At 51.3% G+C, this 20,217-nt stretch overlaps 1 protein-coding gene across 1 annotated transcript in view; it reads left to right on the top strand.

The window, feature by feature from the left end:
• The window catches only part of ADAMTSL3 (ADAMTS like 3), a 135,808-nt gene that overhangs the window by 59,952 nt on the left and 55,639 nt on the right, over positions 1-20,217 (top strand). The window contains exons 7-9 of the mRNA XM_070400445.1: positions 5,012-5,138; positions 15,964-16,038; positions 17,625-17,782. Coding sequence (XP_070256546.1) covers positions 5,012-5,138; positions 15,964-16,038; positions 17,625-17,782 — 360 coding nt within the window. The remainder of the gene's footprint in view (positions 1-5,011; positions 5,139-15,963; positions 16,039-17,624; positions 17,783-20,217) is intronic.

The raw sequence follows: 20,217 nt of genomic DNA, 5'->3' as shown, positions 1-20,217 counted from the left end.
GCGCCACGCCCCCTCTCCCCAGTTGCCACGCCCCCTTCTACCCGGGCGCCACGCCCCCTCTCCCGGGCGCCACGCCCCCTCTCCCCAGGCGCCACGCCCGCTCCCAAGAAAGAATCTTTTTTTTTTTTTAGGTTTTAAAGTTTTTAATATGAAAAAAAGGCTTTTATTTTTGCTTCGTTTAGACATCAGGGAAGTCTTCTGAGTTTTATGAGATGGGAGATGAAGTTTACTCTATATAAATGTAAACATATGTCCATTAAGAAACATGTGGGTTTTTTTAAATGTAGTAACCCAATGGCTTAATGTTTTTCTTAATCTTTTTTTTTTAACTTTAGAAGAATCTTTTAGGAACTAATATCTCTTGTTTTGAAGAAACATTTGTCTGGAGTTCAGCAATTCCTACAGTTTCACTTCAGTTTCTTTTTCTTCTGTCAAATTCAAGAAAATTTAATATGTTGAATAACATTCATATTGCTTAAAGGCAATAAAACTTGGTGTACATATCATGGCTATTTATTTAAAAATTAATATAGTTGTGTCAAAATTTATTTATTTTATCTATTTTTGGAGAAGGCCACGTGGGTTTTATTGTCGACACAACCAATGCTACAATTAGTGCAAATTGCACACCTGCACATGGTACTTTTTTTTTTAGCCCTCCCTCAAGGATCCAATTCCACAGCTGTGGATTCAGGGTTGTTTTTTGTAGTTGTGGTTGTTTAAATTTTTAAATATATTATATATATATTTATATTTTTATATTTATATAAAATATGAACATATTTTATGTTTTCCATTTTTTTATTTTAAAATTTTTATTTTGTTTACTTATTTTATATATTTTTATTTTATTGATTCCAGAGAGGAAGGGAGAGAGGGAGAGGGAGATAAAAACATCAATGCTGAGAGAGAACCATGGATCAGCTGCCTCTTGCACGCCCCCACTGGGGATGGAGCCCACAACCCTGGCCTGTGCCCTTGACCGGAATCAAATACCCAGGACCCTTTAGTCCAAAGCTGGACACTCTATCCACTGAGCCAAACCAGTTAGGGCTATTTTATTTTTTAAATATATTTTTATTGATTTTAGAGAGGAAGGGAGAGGGAGGGAGAGAAACATCAATGATGAGAGAGAATCATGGATCGATTGCCTCCTGCAAGCCCCCCACTGGGGATCACCCAGCCATGTGCCCTGACCGGAAATCGAACCCCGGGACCTCCTGGTTCATAGGTCCACGCTCAGCCACTGAACCACGCCAGCGGGGCTGAGAATTTGCATATTTAACAGGGTCCCGGGACCCCACTCTGAGAACCACTGCTTTGAAGGGTTAGCATTGCTCGGTTCTCTGAGCTTTTTCATTCATTGTTTTGCTGACAGGAATTCATGAATTCATTGTTTGGCATCTCTAGGGGCAGTGACTTATTTGCCAAAAAGTTAGCATGAATGCATTCTTTATTTTTTTTCTTAACATTTCAGGAACCATATTGTTTTTTTCTTAATATATATATATATTTTTTTTCATTGGTTTCAGAGAGGAAGGGAGAGAGATAGAGAAATAGAAACATCAATGATGAGAGAGAACCTGGGGGTGGGAGGGAATCGGGCCACAACCCGGGCATGTGCCCTTGGCCAGGATTGAACCTGGGACCCTTTAGTCTGCAGGCCGCTGCTCTATCCACTGAGCCACACCGGCTAACGCTGCGCTGATGGGTGGGGCTGAATCAGATCCAACCCCGCGGGGCTGTGAGCGGGGTGGGACTCAGGGCCCTGGCACACGTTGCGGGGATATTTTAGAGGCGGCTTTGACAAGGTAGGATTCCACTTCCATTCCTTTGACTTCTGGGTGGAAAAAAATTAAAATAATGAATGGCTAGTATTCCATCTTCCCTATTACGATCGTATCAAAAAGAGTAGTCATGCCCTAACTGGTGTGGCTCAGTGGATAGAACGTCGGCCTGCGGACTCAGGGTCCCGGGTTCGATTCCGGTCAAGGGCATGGATCTTGGTTGCGGGCACATCCCCAGTGGGGGGCGTGCAGGAGGCAGCTGACCGATGTTTCTCTCCCATCGATGTTTCTGACTCTCTATCCCTCTCCCTTCCTCTCTGTAAAAAATCAATAAAATACATTTTAAAAAAACAAAACAGTAGTCACGCCTGGCCGGTGTGGCTCAGTGGTTGAGCGTCGACCTAGGAACCAGGAGGTCAGGGTTCGATTCCCGGTCAGGGCACAGGCCCGGGTTTCTGGCTTGAACCCAGTGGGGGGCGTGCAGGAGGCAGCCGATCCATGGTTCTCTCTTATCCATTGGTTTCTCTCTCTCTCTCCCTCCCTTTCTCTCTGAGATCAATAAAAAAATATATTTTTAAAAGTTAGGAATCAAACAGAGGAGCTCAGGGAGGTGTCTTGCAAGGCCCTAAACACTCTTCCAAAAAGGCCCATCTGAGCTCCTACACCCACGCCCTTGGGGCCGGCGCGTCTGTCATTTAATCGTGGAATATTACTCCCCGCGGAGAGGGTTGCATGGATGTCAGTTACTCATTGATTGAATCCCAAACTTGCAAGTGCGTTTCCAAAATCAATCCCTCTTAAGTCGTTCCACATGTGCCTGTAAATACTACGATGGCGGCCCGGTAACTGGCTTTGGTTTTTTGGGTTTTTGTTGTTGTTGTTGTTGTGAATCCTCACTCGAGGATATTTTCCCACTGATATTTAGGGAGAGTGGAAGGGAGGGGGAGAGACAGAGAGACATCCATGTGAGAGACACACCTCGATGGTTTGCCTCCCGCACGCGCCCTGGCCATCTGCAACCAAGGGACGTGCCCTTGACCGGACTCAAACCCGGGACCCATCGGTCTGCAGGCCGACGCTCTATCCACTGGCCCACACCAGCCCGGGCTGTCACTGGCTTCTTCATCATCCATCCGCTGACAAGAAAGGGGAGGAAGGTGTAGCCTGGTGTTAAGATGTTGGCGTCAGATGACCTGGATTTTTTCTAAAACCTTTACTGAAATAAAACAAGGTTTGCCTGTAAATTGAAAAGAAAAAATAAATTAATTAAATAAATATAAATAAATAAAACCATTACTGACATCATACACTAGCTGTGTAATGTCAGAAAGTTGTTTAGCCTCAGGAACATTCAGATGCCTTATTTGTAAAAACAGAGATAAAAGGGCCTGGCTGGTGTGGCTCAGTGGTTGGGCATCGACCTATGAACCAGGAGATCACAGTTCAATTCCCAGTCAGGGCACAGGCCGGGGTTGTGGGCTTGATCCCCAGTGTGGGGCGTGCAGGAGGCAGCCGATCCATGATTCTCTCTCATCATGGATGTTTCTATCTCTCTCTCCCTCTCCCTTCCTCTCTGAAATCAATAAAAACATACTTTAAAAAAAAAACAGAGATAAAAGGTACCAAGTATATTATAAGGTTGATGGAAAGATTAAATGAAATAATCCTGTATAATAAAAGGCTAATATGCTAAGTGTCCAGTCATCCATTCAACCAATCAAAGTGTAATATGCTAATGACATAGTAAGGCTGCTCAACCACTCGCTATGATGTGCACTGACCACCAAGGGTCCGGCAGATCGGGACTGAGAAAGATGGGCCGGACACGCCCTGGAGCCCTTCTGCAGTCCCTCCCTGGCTGGCCAACCTCCCGTGTCCCTCCCCAGCCCCGATTGTGCACCAGTAGGGTCCCTCAGCCTGGCCTGCATCCTCTCGCAATCAGGGACCCCTTGGGGGATGTTGGAGAGCTGGTTTCGGCCCATTCCTGCAGGTCAGGCTGAGGGACCCCACTGGTGCACGAATTCCTGCACAGGGCCCCTACTGTCTTTATAATGTGCTTGGCCCAATGCCTGGCACATGGCAAGCATTCAATAAAAATCAAGTATTGCTACTACTATTTTACTACTCTTTTTATAAAACCACTAGAGGCCTGGTGCACGAAATTCGTGCACGGGGGAGAGCGGTTCCTCAGCCCGGCCTGCACGCTCTCCAATCTGGGACCCCTTGGAGGATGTCCGAATGCTGGTTTAGGCCCGATCCCTGTGGGCCTAAACCGGCAGTCAGAAATCCCTCTCGCAATCTGGGACCACTGGCTCCTAACCGCTCACCTGCCTGCCTGATCGCGCCTAATCATTCTGCCTGCCAGCCTGATCACCCCCAACTGCCCCCCTCTTCTGGCCTGATCGCCCCTAATTGCCCCCCCTTGCTGGCCTGATCACCCCCAACTGCCCCCTCTGCCAGTCTGATCATCCCCAACTGCCCCCCCCGCCAGCCTGCTTGCCCCCAACAGCTCTCCCCTGCCAGACTGATCGCCCCCAATTGCCCTCCCCTGCCAGCCTGATCGCCCCTAACTGCCTCTGCCTTGGCCCCGCCACCATGGCTTTGTCCAGAGGACATCCGGAAGGTCTCCCGGTCTAATTAGCATAGTACCCTTTTGTTAGTATAGATATCATCAGGATGGAAGGATCCTAAAAGTCATTGGATTCAGCTGCCCAGCAGATAATTGGATCTCTTCTCGGAGGTGTCCTTCCAGAGGCCCCCTGGCCCATGGCTGAGTATTCCTGCCAGACACCTCTGACCTGCCGGACGTTGTCAAAGGGCATTCAATGAGGCTTATGCCTGTCCCTCTCACCTTCGGGAAACGCACAGAGCAAGTGTAACGCTTCCCCCTGACTGCCCCGTAGGAATCTCATAATATCCCCTGCCCGGCCGGGGTGGCTCAGTGGTTGCGCATCGACCTATGAACCAGGAGGTCAGGGTTCGATTCCCGGTCGGGGCACATGCCTGGGTTGCAGGCTCAATCCCCACTAGGGGGCGTGCAGGAGGCAGCCGATCCATGATTCTCTCTCCTCATTGATGTTTCTCTCTCTCTCCCCCTCTCTCTCCCTTCCTCTCTGAGATCAATAAAAAAAATAATTTAAAAAAGGAAGGAAACCCCTGTTAATGTGAAAGCAATCGCCTCCCGCCTCCGCGTTCTCACGGCTCTGACACCTGGTCTGTCGCAGGCGGTGGGCTGTGACCGGCAGCTGGGGAGTCAGGCCCAGGAGGACAACTGCGGGGTGTGCGCGGGCAACGGCTCCACCTGCAGGCTGGTGCGGGGACAGGCCAAGCCACACGTGTCTCCTGAGAAAAGTAGGTGTCACCCCCGGTGCAACGGCACCTGAACGCGACATGCGCCTGCCTTTCCCCAGATCGATTCGGTTCCATTCAAGGATGTGTTGTCCCAGGACCACTGCGCTTGCATTAGATTAACCTCGAGAAATGCATTCGTTTTGTTAGTTTGACTTCTTAAAATGAGAGCAGCCGAAATGCCCTGGAATGTCAATATTTGTCCAAGGACAGCATAGTGGGCTTATAAAAGTGGAATATTCTAAAATTCACAACGAGAAACTTTTAGTAGGAGTTGGATCCCACCCAGTAACTTGCCGGCGACTTAATGATATCGTCTTAGAGGAGTTCATTTTGCTGAAACTTGGGAAATATGTGTTTTCAATTTTATGCAGTGATAGTAAACAATTTTATGTTTCTGTTCTCCCATTATACAGCAGCCAGAAGTTACTTGGAAATTTTGTTTAATTCTGGGCCCACATTTTCACATGCCTTATCTATGCTAATAAAAGGGTAATATGCTAATTAGGCCGTACATCTTCCAGACGTCCTTCCTGACAAAGCCGAGGCAGAGATGATTAGGGGCAATCAGGTCGGCAGGGGAGAGCAATTAGGGGTGATCAGGCTGGCAGGGGAGGGCAGTTAGGGGCGATCAGGCCTGCAGGGGAGCAGTTAGGGGCAATCAGGCCAGCAGGGGAGCAGTTAGGGGGCGATCAGGCCTGCAGGGGAGCAGTTAGGGAGCTATTAGGCTGGCAGGGGAGCAGTTAGGGGGTGATCAGGCCCTCAGGGGAGCAGTTAGGGGCGATCAGGCTGGCAGGGGAGCAGTTAGGGAGTTATTAGGCCAGCAGGGGAGCAGGTAGGGGGCGATCAGGCAGGCAGGCAGAGTGGTTAGGAGTGACCAGGTAGGCAGGCAGGCAGGCAGGCAAGCGGTTAGGAGCCAGTGGTCCTAGATTGCGAGAGGGATGTCCGACTGCTGGTTTAGGCCTGAACCCAGCAGTCGGACATCCCCGAGGGGTCCTGGATAGAAGAGGGTGCAGGCCAGGCTGAGGGACACCCCCTCCATGCACGAATATTATGCACCAGGCCTCTAGTTTAAAATAGATCAATAAAGTTTGCCTTAAATAATTAAAACACACACACACAAAACAAACCTAAATGTGCTGTAGACCATCTATGTTACCAGGCTAACACTTTCCTAACACTAAGCTTTTGGGGTGGAAAGAGCTGTTAAGCAGTTTCCTGAAAGTCATAGATCTTCTGAAAACTCTGTCAAAGTTTTGTTCCCATGGCTACTTCTGAGGGTACCTGTTTCTAGAAACCTTGGCCAACACAGAGTATGACTATTTTTACTTTTTTCATTTATTATTTTTTCATATAGTTTTATTGTTTTCAGAGAAGAAGCGAGAGGGAGAGAGAGAGAAACATCCATGATGAGACAGAATCATGGGTCGGCTGCCTCCTGCACGCCCCTCACTGGGGATGGAGCCCACAACCCTGGGATGTGCCCTTGACCGGGAATCGAACCCTGACCTCCTGGTTCCTAGGTTGACACTCAACCACTGAGCCACACCAGGTGGGCAAGAGAATCTTTATTTTTAAGCATTTGCCAACTTTTTCGGTAAACCATGAGGTCATCATTTCTTTCATTTGCCTCCCTTTGATTGCCAACAAGGCAAAAATATTGTCATTGTGGCTCAATCCTACATTTTATTTTATTTTATTTTATTTTATTTATTTAATCTCTGCATTTTAATTTTCCAGTTAGAGGCCTTTTCCCCTTTGGATGATTTCCTTGCCGTTGTGAAGGTTGACTATTTCACAAATGCTGACCTTTTACCCGTTATACCTGTTTCCAATGCTGCTCTCGGGTTGTCACGGGACGCTAAATATTATGTTGTGCTTTTAGGACGAATGGTTTCTAAGCTTTATATATTCAGAAATGTCCATCTTTTCGTTTCAGTAACACCTGCCTTTTAAAAAATACCTGCCTTTAAAAAAAAAGGCTTTAATTTGGGGGTCACTACGCTTTTCTGTAAAGGACCAGATATACATGTATTAGGGCTCTGGGGGTGGGTGTGGGGGGGACAGGGGACTCTCACCCACTCAGTCCTCCACCCCCCCCCCCGCCCCCGCGGTGCCGAAGCGCCCACAGATGACCTGGGAACCCACAGCACAGCTGTGTTTCAATAAAACTTTATTTATAAAACTAGAGGCCCAGTGCATGAAATTCATGCACGGGGACGGGAGGAGGGGTGGGTCTCTCAGCCCAGCCTGCACCCTCTCCAATCCTGGACCCCTCGGGGGATCGGGCCTAAGCGGGCAGTCGGACATGCCTCTCGCAATCTGGGACCGCTGGGTCCTAACCGCTCACCTGCCTGCCTGATCTTCCCTAGCCCCTCTGCCTCGGCCCCGCACCTGGGACCCAGGATTCCCTCCTGCGGCCGGCCACAGGCACCCAGGACTCAGGCCGGCCGTAGCTGCAGGGGACTGTGGGTGGGTGGCTTTTCTTCCTCTCCTGGGCTGCAGCCACAGGTGCTGGCATCTGGGACCACGGGCAGGTGGCTTTGCCTGGGCTGGCTTTGTCAGGAAGGACATCCAGAAGACGAATGATCTAATTAGCATATTACCCTTTTATTAATATACAGAGGCTTCAGGCTGCACCTGGCCCTCAGGTTGTAGTCCGCTGACCTCTGCCTCGAGGGGCCATCAGATGTTGATTACAGCAAGAAAGGAGTCACGAAGACGAAAGGAAGTAATTCCAAAAAGGAGGCAGAGCCCTGGCTGGTGTGGCTCAGTGGATAGAGCGTCGGCCCGCAGACCAAAGGGTCCCGGGTTCGATTCCGGTCCAGAGCACGGACCTAGGTTTCAGGCTCCTCCCCGGCCCGGGCCCTGGTCGGGGCGCGTGCAGGAGGCAACCCATCGATGTGTCTCTCTCACATGGATGTTTCTCTCTGTCTTTCCCTCCCTTCCACTCTCTCTAAAAATCAATGGGAAAATATCCTCGGGTGAAGATTAACCAAAATTTTAAAAAAAGAAGAAAAAAAAGGAGGCAGAGGGCAGCCACGGTAGATGCTGCCCTGAGCCCTCATGCGGGGTACAGGTCCCCAGTTTCTCTTTGGCAGTTGGGAGATCAGGTGCGGGCTTAGCGAGAATGGTTTTGATGAATTTCAGGCTGAAACCCCAGCCTGGTCATGTGGGTTGCTGAGCGAACAGAAGGCGAGGATAAAGGGGGAGGGGCTCCCCCAGACAGAAGAAGGGGCGCCCTCCTCCAGCAGGTCAGAGCTGCAGTGAGCCTTGGGCTTAAGAAGTGTGGGAGCCCTGGCCGGTGTTGCTCAGTGGATAGAGCATCCGGCCTGGGAACAGAAGGGTCCCGGGTTCAATTCTGCTGAAGGGCACGTGCCTGGGTTGTGGGCTCGATCCCCAGTAGGGGGCGTGCAGGAGGCAGCCTATCCATGATTCTCTCTCATCATGAATGTTTCTCTCTCTCCCTCTCCATTCATTCCTCTCTGAAATCAATATAAAAAATATATTTACAAAAAAAAAAAGAAGAAGGAAAGAATGTGGGAGCCCTGGTTGGTGTGGCTCAGTGGGTAGAGCATCCAGCCTGCAGACTGAAGGGTCCCGGGTTCGATTCTGGTCCAGGGCATGGACCTCGGTGGCAGGCTCCTCCCCGGCCCTGGTTGGGGCACGTGCAGGAGGCAACCCATCCATGTGTCTCTCTCCCATCGATGTTTCTCTCTGTCTCTCCCTCTCCCTTCCACTCTCTCTAAAAATCAATGGGAACATATCCTTGGGTGAGGATTAACCAAAAAAATTTTGAATTAAAAAAAACAACAGACACCACCCGGTGCTCTGGCCCTCCCTCTGGATCCCAGCCCTCAGGCCTGTTTGGCTGGCTCCTCCCCGGCCCACATGGAAGCACTTTCCTGCAATCGGGCTCCGTGTGAAAGAACCGTGTCCAGTGCAGCCTCGTCCCCTCCCCCGAGTGTCCATCGTCCGCGACGCGCCCGCGTGCCCACCTTGCCACCCGTCCAGGGCAGCGGCCTCCCTGGGCCGGGCAGGAGGGGGGACCCGGCAGGGAGGTGCCCCTAGGGACGATGCACGAGGTGGCTCCCGGGCCACCTTCTCCATCGCGGGGGCAGCAGGTTCCAGGCGGGCGGGCTGGAGCCAAGACCTTTGCCCTGAGCAGTAAGAAACCATCCAGATACAGCGCGTGCATTTCCTGTGCAAAGGAGGCGGGAGCCGGAGGCGGCCACTGGAGCAAACAGCTCTGGGTGTGGGAACCCGGGACTGGAGGCCGCTGGGAAAACACTAAAAACTGGAAAAACAGCAGCCAGGCCCGGCCTCCTGGCTCAGGGGTTGAGTGTTGACCTATGAACCATGAGGTCAGGGCACAGGCCCAGGTTGTGGGCTCAGGCCCCAGTGGGGGACGTGCAGGAGGCAGCCGATCCATGATCCTCTCTCCTCATGGATGTTTCTGTCTCTCACCCTCCATCTTCCTCTCTGAAATCAATACAAATATATTAAAATACATAAATCTATACTAATAAAAGGGTACTATGCTAATTAGACTGGGTCGATGGGACATCTTCCGGTTGTCCTGCCTTCCTTCTGGACAAAGCCATGGTAGGTGGGGGCCAAGGCAGAGGCAGTTAGGGGCGATGAGGCTGGCAGGGGAGGGCAGTTAGGGGCGATCAGGCCAGCAGGGGAGGGCAGTTAGGGGCGATCAGGCTGGCAGGGGAGTGCAGTTAGGGGCGATCAGGCTGGCAGGGGAGGGCAGTCAGGGGCGATCAGGCTGGCAGGGGAGGGCAGTTAAGGGCGATCAGGCCGGCAGGGGAGGGCAGTTAGGGGCGATCAGGCTGGCAGGGGAGTGCAGTTAGGGGCGATCAGGTCGGCAGGGGAGGGCAGTTAGGGGCGATCAGGCTGGCAGGGGAGGGCAGTTAGGGGCGATCAGGCTGGCAGGGGAGGGCAGTTAGGGGCGATGAGGCCGGCAGGGGAGGGCAGTTAGGGGCGATCAGGCTGGCAGGGGAGGGCAGTCAGGGGCGATGAGGCCGGCAGGGGAGGGCAGTTAGGGGCGATCAGGCTGGCAGGGGAGGGCAGTTAGGGGCGATGAGGCCGGCAGGCAGAATGGTTAAGGGCAATCAGGCCGGCAGACAGGTAAATGGTTAGGAGCCAGCGGTCCCAGATTACAAGAGGGATGTCTGACTGCTGGTTTAGGCCCTGTGGGATTGGGCCTAAAGCAGCAGTCGGACCTCCCCCGAGGGGTCCCGGATTGGAGAGGGTGCAGGCCAGGCTGAGGGACCCCCCCTCCCCCCCTCCCCCCCCCCCCCCGCACAAATTTCGTGTACCGGGCCTCTAGTAAATAAATAAACAAATAAACAGAGAACATTCTAAACACAGCAACCAGGAAGCAAACACCTTGGTCTGAAGAGTCTGGGCTCAGCACTGAGGGGCCCAGTTGTATTTCCGGGTTTGTCCCTTGTTTTGGTCTCGTCCGCCTAAGGGCACGCATGCCTGGGGCCAATGAATAAGTTTGCCGAGCTTGTCTGGTCTGGGCTTTTGCACATTTTTTAAAAGTATATTTTTATTGATTTCAGAGAGTTCAAAGGGAGAGGGAGAGAGAGAGAGAAACATCAATGATGAGAGAGAATCATGGATCGGCTGCCTCCTGCACGCCCCACACTGGGGATTGAGCCCGCAACCCGGGCGTGTGCCCTGACCAGGAATCGAACCACAGCCTCCTGGTTCATAAGTCGACGCTCAACTACTGAGCCATGTTGGCTGGGCATGGAGTTATTATTACTAGATGCCCAGTGCACGGATTCATGCACTGGTGGGGTCCCTAAGACTGGCCTACACCCTCTCGCAACCCGGGCCCCCTCGGGGGATGTTGGAGAACTGGTTTCGGCCCAATCCCCCCAGACCAGGCCGAGGGACCCCACCAGGGCATTAATCTCTTCCTGCCCTCCCCCTCCCCCCCTTCCCTCTGAGATTCATCAGTCTGTTCCATGTTTCCATGCCTGTGCGTTGAGGGTCTGACCCCTTGTGGTCAGTGCATGTCATAGCTACCAGTCGAACAGTCAACCTGTTGCTTAGGCTTTTATATATATAAATTATTAGAATTTATTCAGATACTTTGTTTCCTGCTTAAAAAACTCCTTTATTCCTTGGGCTTGGGGGTTTGGGGGGAGGGTGTGTGTGTACTTGAGCCCTAGTAGCAGGAGGAACTAAATGCAGGGTCAAGAAATATAACATGAAAAATGCCAGACAGAAGGTTTTATTCAGCAAAAAACCAACAGCCACTTTTTTTGTTGTTGTTGCTAATCCTCACCTGAGGATGTATTTTTTTTTTCCCATTGATTTTTAGAGAGAGTAGGAAGGAAGAGGAGATAGAGACAGAGAAACATCGATATGAGAGAGACAAGTGAATTGGTTGCCTCCCGCTCCGGCAACCTAGGTACATGCCCTCAGCCAGAATCAAACCCGGGACTCTTCGGTTCTAGGGCCGACACTCTACCTATTGAGCCAAAATGGCCAGGGCAACCAGCCACATGGAAAACAATGAAAACCAGCAATTCAAAATAAAACCAATGTCACCCCAATAAATATACTTTTTAAAAAATATACATTTGTATTGACTTCAGAGAGGAAGGGAGAGGGAGAGAGAGATCAGAACATCCATGATGAAAGAGCATCATGGATCGGCTGCCTCCTGCATACCCCTCACTGGGGATTGAGCCCGCAACCCGGGCACGTGCCTTTGACCGGAGTCGAACCCGGGAACCATTCAATCCATAGGCTGACACTCTATCCACTGAGCCCCCCAGCCAGGGCCCAATAAATACACTTTTTTTAAAAAAAGGTAGGGCCCTGGCTGGTTTGGCTCAGTGGATAGAGCGTCAGCCTGAGGACCGAAGGGTCCCTGGTTTGATTCTGGTCAAGGGCACATGCCGGGGTTGTGGGCTCATCCCTTCAGTGTGGGATGTGCAGGAGGCAGCCAATCAATGACTCTCTCTCATCATGGATGCTTCTATCTCTCTCTCCCTCTTCCTTCCTCTCTGAGATCAATAAAAATACATATTAAGAAAAGAAAAAAGGCCGAAACCGGTTTGGCTCAGTGGATAGAGCGTCGGCCTGTGGACTGAGGGGTCCCGGGTTCGGTTCCGGTCAAGGGCATTTGCCTGGGTTGTGGGCACATCCCCGGTGGGGGGTGTGCAGGAGGCAGCTGATCGATGTTGCTCTCTCATCGATGTTTCTAACTCTCTATCTCTCTCCCTTCCTCTCTGTAAAAAATCAATAAAATATATTTAAAAAAAAAAAAGAAAAAAAAGAAAAGAAAAAAGTAGGAATGAGTTTGCCAAAGTGACTAGAGTATCTCTCTCCTTGTATCACCAGGGAGCACATCTATTTAGGTTGGTATTGTTCTCCTTGGAGTTTATAGTGAATACTAGAGGCCCGGTGCATGAATTTGTGCACACACGGGTGGGATCAGGAGGGCTCCAGGGTGGGTCCAGCCGTCTCACTCAGTCCTGATCAGCCGGACCCCAGCAGCAAGCTAACCTACTGGTCCCAGCGCCTGCCCCCTGGTGGTCAGTGCACGGCATAGCGAGCGGTTGAGCTGCCTTAGCCTATCATTAGCATATTACACTTTGATCGGTTGAACAGGCGACCAGCCACTTAGCGTGTTAGGCTTTTCTTATAGAGGATAAATCAGCTGATATAAACGACAGTGCTTCTGGCCCGGAGCTAACGCTTATCGATTGGTTAATACTGTGTGGACAACTCATTTCCTGGACATCTTGCTACTTAGCGGCAGGAAATGAGACATGGAAAAACTATGTTCGGACCAGCTGGCCCTGAGCTATGTGTGTGGGAGGGAGATGAGCAGACCCAGGCCTCCGGGGCCCTTCGGTCAGCCCGGCGATTGCGAAATCCAGCAAGTGCAACCCAGGCCAGGAACGCCTGTAACAGACATACGTGTTGGAATTAACACAATTACAACGGGGTCTCCCGGTCCAAGGGTTCAGGGTGTCGATGTTGGTTCTGACTCCAGCTCCACTGATTCGGAACTCTCTGATCTTAAGCCAGTCACTCACACTTGGAAAACTTCAGTCTTTTTAAACATTTTTTAATATTTCTGTTGATTTCAGAGAGGAAGGGAGAGGGAGAGAGAGATAGAAGCATCAGTGATGAGAGAGGATCACTGATCGGCTGCCTCCTGCACGCCCCACACTGGGGATCAAGCCCGCAACCCGGGCATGTGCCCTGACCGGGAATCGAACCCTGACCTCCTGGTTCATAAGTTGATGCCCAGCCACTGAGCCACACCGGCCGGGCAACTTCAGTTTTTTTTTTTCCTTTTTTAAATCCTAACCAGGATATTTTTCCATTGATTTTATAGAGAGTGGAAGAGAGAGGGAGAGACAGAAATATTGATGTGAGAGAGACACATCGATTGGTTGCCTCCTGCGCTTGCCCTGACCAGGGACCAGGCCGGGGAGGAGCCTGCAACCGAGGTACGTGCAGCCTTGACCGGAATCGAACCCGGGACCCTTTGATCTGCAGGCCGGCGCTCTATCCACTGAGCCACACTGGCTGGGGCCACTTCCGTTTTCTCCATTGTAGAGCTGGGTTGTTATGGGACTGAATGAGGTAATTTATCTCATTACTTAGCAACATGCCTGGGGGCATATTAAGCGCTCAGGGTGGTTTTAATAACTTACACTTATCAAGACCTCATTGGACCCTCTCAACAAGCCCTGGACACAAATGTTCTTGTCATCCTGACTTCACAGACACGAGAGGCACAGAGAAGGTAGGAGACCTGCCCGAGGTCACACAGCAATTGTGAGTGGCAGCGCTGATAGCCCGCCCAGGTTGCCTGGCTCCAGAGTCTGTGATCTTGCCCACTCTTCACGCTGCCTGTCACTGGTAGTATACAAAATAGGCGGATGGCCCTAAAGGGTGGCGAGGGGAGCCCTGGAAGATGGCACGGTGGTTAGGAGGGTCAAGGATCTCTTACCCCACAGGTCAGTTTAAAAATTTTGGAAGATTCCAAACAATGGACGTGTTCAGAGGGAACCAGTTACCACCTGCGCCACCACTATCACCACCACCATGATCACCCCACCAATACCATCACCCCACCAATACCATCACCACCACCATCACCACCATTGCCACCACCATCACTACCACCATCACCATCACCATCACCATCACCATCACCATCACCATCACCACCACCACCACCACCAACACCATCACCCCACCAACATCATCACCATCACCACCACCATCACCATCACCACCAACACCATCACCCCAACAACATCACCCCACCAACATCACCACCACCACCAACAACAACAACAACACCATCACCCCACCAACATCACCACCACCACCACCACCACCATCACCATCACCACCACCACCACCATCACTACCACCATCACCATCACCATCACCATCACCATCACCATCACCATCACCATCACCACCACCACCACCACCAACACCATCACCCCACCAACATCATCACCACCACCATCACCATCACCACCAACACCATCACCCCACCAACATCACCACCACCACCACTACCACCATCACTACCACCATCACCATCATCATCACCATCACCATCACCCCACCACCACCACCATCACCATCACCACAACACCATCACCCCACCAACATCATCACCACCACCATCACCATCACCACCAACACCATCACCCCACCAACATCACCACCACCACCACCACCACCCCACCACCACCATCACCATCACCATCAACACCACCAACATCATCACCATCACCACCACCATCACCATCACCCCACCAACATCATCACCCCACCAACATCATCACCATCACCACCACCACTACCATCACCACCAACACCATCACCCCACCAACATCACCCCACCTCTACCACCACCACCACCATCACCATCACCACCAACACCATCACCCCACCAACATCACCACCACCACCACCACCACCACCATCACCATCACCACCATCACCATCACCACCACCACCATCACCACCACCATCACCACCACCATCACCACCACCACCACCACCAACACCACCACCCCACCAACATCATCACCATCACCACCACCATCACCACCACCACCACCATCACCATCACCATCACCACCACCACCAACACCATCACCCCACCAACATCATCACCATCACCACCATCACCACCACCATCACCACCACCATCACCACCACCATCACCATCACCACCACCACCAACACCATCACCCCACCAACATCAACACCATCACCACCATCACCACCATCACCACCACCACCACCATCACCATCACCACCACCATCACCCCACCAACATCACCACCATCACCATCACCACCACCATCACCACCACCATCACCATCACCACCACCACCATCACCATCACCATCACCACCATCACCATCACCATCACCACCACCACCACCATCACCATCACCCCCCCACTCCTGCCCTCACCCCCCTGGTGTCTGTCCATTGGTTAGGCTTATATGCAGTTTTATTGCTAGCTTTACCCAGTGGCCAGATAAGTTCCTATTGAACGCGTACAAAAAAGGTTTTACGTAAGTGTTAAAGGCACGCCTTAAAATTAAACACCCATTGCATTTTGAAGTGATTGATCACATGCTATCACAAAAGCTAATAGCTCTTGAAAGAATTCTCGTGATTGGCCACAAGCCTTAGAATAGGACCAAACGAGAATTCTCGTGGTCCGTCCGCAGTGTGTTGGGGACGCTTCGCCCCGCCCCCCAGGTTTGATTGACAACCCTGGCCCTGTGCCCTCTCCTAGGGGAGGAGAACGTGATCGCGGTGCCGCTGGGCAGTCGGAGTGTGAGGATCACGGCCAAAGGCCCTGTGCATCTCTGTAAGTAGGACCTGTTCTTCCTGTTTCCTGCAAGCTTATTCAGCAAAAATAAATAATAATAATAATTGTTCTTTTAAAAAAATATTTTTATTGCTTTCTGAGAGGAAGGGAGAGGGAGAGAGAGAAACATCATTGACGACAGAGAGTCACGGATCGGCTGCCTCCTGCACGCCCCCTAGTGGGGATGGAGCCCGCAACCCGGGCCTGTGCCCTTGACTAGAATCGAACCCTGACCTCCTGGTTCATGGGCAGATGCTCAACCACTGAGCCACACCGGCCGGGCTCGTTAACTCCTTGATATGGGCACCCATGTCCTCTGTCCCTACGAACCAGTGTTTGCAGACTGAGTGGCTGTACTGACATGACGAAACATGCTATCACGTGCAGTAACACATCTTTCTGAAATAAAAGGCTCTTAAGGTAGTTCTCTCATTAAGAACAGATTGTTGGATGCTCGAGGTAGGTTGGGGTGGGGAATGAGTGACAGGGGTCAAGAGGTACACATTCCCAGTCATAAAGAAGTCCTGGGGTGTCATGTACAGGATGATGAGCACAGTTAGCAATACTGTCCTATATAATAAAAGCCTAATAGGCAAATCGACCACACAGCGGAATGACCGGTCGCTATGACGCACACTGACCACCAGGGGGCAGGCGCTCAATGCAGGAGCTGCCCCCAGCCCGCAGGCCCCAGGCCGGCCAAGGCAGGTGCCAGCCAGGGAGCCTCTCTGATCCCTAAGAGAGAGAGACTCTTCAAGGTATTCATCACAAGGAAAAATATTCCAACTGTGTGAGGTGGTGGGTGGTAACTACACGGATAGCGGGGTGATGGTTTCCTAACTGATACACATAACAAACCGTTAGCTTGTACACCTGAGACGAAGGAGATGCTATAAATGGCCTCAGAAAAGATAGCCCTGTCAACATAAAAGAAACCACACACACATTCAAACTGGTAAAGACTTTTTCGAGTTCATTTGAGCCGAACTGCCCACAATCGCCAGGAAGCAGAACCTCATCAGATGGGGATCATGCTCCGGAGAAGGGCTGTTTTGCACCTATTTTTACACGTTGCGATCGAAGGAGGGACGGAGGTGGGTGACATGAAACCCACTGGGGGTGGGTCAGGGAGACGGGAGCAAGCGAAGCGGGGAACCCCTGGGATTGGCTAACCAGTAAGATGAGGGACACCTGCCCCCTTCCTTAGGGTGCAGGAGTTAGCAGCCAGCAGTGAGCTCAGGACAAGGAGGGGTCTGTGGTCCCCGCAGAGCGGTGCCTGGGCCATGAGGCCGGGAAAAGGGAAATGACCGTGACCTTCCAGCCACATGTGGTCACAGACACAGAGACCACAGACAGGCTCAGCGGAGGTCCAGGCTGACGGGTCAGGGAAGATGCCCCCCGAGGCCGGGACTCCCCACCGCAGCTGCTTCTAGTTCAAGGTCAATGTCAGAGCATCCTGGGCGGCCGCCTGAGGCCTCTGGGTTTGCAAGGCCGCCACGCAGGCCTCCCCTGAGCCGGTCAGCTCTGCGCGTGGCCCCTGTCCGCCCGCCGCTCTCTCTCATTTCAATCCCATTTTTCAATCGTAGTTATCGAATCCAAAACGCTCCAAGGCAGCAAAGGGCAGCACAGCTTTCACAGCCCCGGCGTCTTCGTGGTGGAAAACACGACCGTGGAGTTCCAGAGGGGCCCCGACAGGCAGACCTTCAAGATTCCGGGGCCCCTGGCGGCCGACTTCATCTTCAAGGTAGGACGCGCCTCTTCGTAACCGGGGGACGGGGGTGGGGGGGAGGGGGTCATCTGAAGCTCCACAAGGCCTGATTTTTTATTTTTAGTTAATCCTCACCCGAGGACATTTTCCCATTGATTCTTTTTTCTTTTTTAGCTTTTTATTTTAGAAAATATATATTTTATTGACTTTTTACAGAGAGGAAGGGAGGGGGATAGAGAGTTAGAAACATCGATGAGAGAGAAACATCCATCAGCTGCCTCCTGCACGCCCCACACTGGGGATGTGCCCGCAACCAAGGTACGTGCCCTTGACCAGAATCGAACCCGGGACCCTTCAGTCCGCAGGCTGGCGCTCTATCCACTGAGCCACACCGGCCAGGGCTGGGCACAGCCTGAATTTTAAAGACAACACGTGTGGTCAGCAGGAAGCCCCCAAGGATTGCTTTCACACCGGGTGTATCATTGATGTTTCCTTCTTGGCGTCAATTCCAAAAAAAAACCACACACACAAATGTTCATTTCTCTCAAATTTCTGCTCCTGAACCTCAGTAGCTGAGAAACAAACATCACTTTTCTAGGCGAGAGATTGATTTTGTGTTTGTCGCCTCCCGTGACCATGTTCCGTGTTGTTTTGTTTTGAATATATTTTTATTGATTGTTCGGAGAGGAAGGGAGAGGGAGAGAGAGAAACATCAGTGATAAGAGAGGACCATGGACCGGCCGCCTCCTGCACGCCCCACACTGGGGATCGAGCCCGCAACCCGGGCCTGTGCCCTGACCGGGAATCGAACCCTGACCTCCTGGTTCCTAGGTCAACACTCAACCACTGAGCCACGCCGGGCATCTCTGCTTCTTCGTAAGAGCAGGGACATGTGACAGCTCACCTGCTCGTTACCATGGCAATCATGGATGATTGTCATCTGTCTTTCTATTCTTTCTCCCTGGTCGTTTGTTCTGCATAGATTCTCCGCTTGTCTCACGTGCCTTAGGGTTTTCCGTGCTGAATCTCAGGTAGTAAACACACATACATACACACACACCTGTTGTTGTTTTTAATTAAATATTTATTTATTTTTTAAATATATTTTTATTCATTTTAGAGAGGAAGGGAGAGGGAGAGAGGAACATCCATGATGAGAGAGAATCGTGGATCGGCTGCCTCCTGCACGCCCCCCACTGGGGATGGAGCCCGCCACCCAGATATGCGCCCTTGACTGGAATCAAACCTGGGATCCTTCAGTCCACAGGCCGACACTCTATCCACTGAGCCACACTGGCCTGTTGTTCTGCTTAAATTCTCCGCTTGTCTCACTTGCCTTAGGGTTTTCCGTTCTGATTCTCAAGTAGTAAACACACACACACACACACACACACACACACCTGTTGTTGTTTTTAATTAAACCTTTATTGTTGACAGTATTACGTGTGTCCCCCTATGTCCCTCCACCGGTCCCCTCCAGCCTGCCCTGCCCCCACCCCAGGCCTTCACCCCCCTGTGGCCTGTGTCCCTGGGCCATGCCTATGTGCAGGCAAGATCTTGGGTTGATCTCTTCCCACCCACGCGCTCCCCCACCTTCCCTCTGAGGTTCCGCCCTCTGTTCCATGCTTCTATGCCTCTGGATCTATTTTGGCCTTTAATTCTCTGTTCACTCAGGGAATCTGTATTTTTCTCAAGTCCGTTTGGAGATCTATGCCTGTGTCGGAGACATTAGCACAATGTTGAGGGGCGGGGGGGGGGGGGGGGGGGGGAGGGGGAACGAGCCGAGAGTAACATGGCAAGGTTATATATACTGCACGGTATATATAACGGCACATATACTGTTTCTTTGCAGGATATATACCATTTATTTTTATTTTTATTTTTTTAAATATATTTTTATTGATTTTTTACAGAGAGAAAGGGAGAGAGATAGAGAGTCAGAAACATCCATGATGAGAGAGAAACATCGACCAGCTGCCTCCTGCACACCCCCCACTGGGGATGTGCCCGCAACCAAGGTACATGCCCTTGACCGGAATCGAACCCGGGACCCTTCAGTCCGCAGGCCGACGCTCTATCCACTGAGCCACACCGGTCTTGGCTATATACCATTTATTGATACCACGTGTAAACACACACACACGGACCATATATTTCTACAAGTGAGTCTGTATGCATACAGGCATGCACATAAGTATGTGAATGTATGTATACATTTTTAAAAAGAATTGTGCCCGGCCAGCGTGGCTCAGGGGCTGAGCATCGACCTAGGAACCAGGAGGTCACAGTTCGATTCCAGGTCAGGGCACATGCCCGGGTTTCGGGCTCCATCCCCAGTGTGGGGCCTGTAGGAGGCAGCTGATCCATGATTCTCTCTCATCATGGCTGTTTCTCTCTCTCCCTCTCCCTTCCTCTCTGAAATCAATAAAAATATATTTTAAAAAATAAAAATAAAAAAATATTTGGAAGGA

Source organism: Myotis yumanensis, unplaced genomic scaffold (assembly GCF_028538775.1).
Source record: "Myotis yumanensis isolate MYYU_CA2020_CCGP unplaced genomic scaffold, mMyoYum1.0.hap1 SCAF_20, whole genome shotgun sequence".
NCBI classification, from domain to species: domain Eukaryota; kingdom Metazoa; phylum Chordata; class Mammalia; order Chiroptera; family Vespertilionidae; genus Myotis; species Myotis yumanensis.
This window is presented reverse-complemented; position numbering and strand designations above follow the sequence as displayed.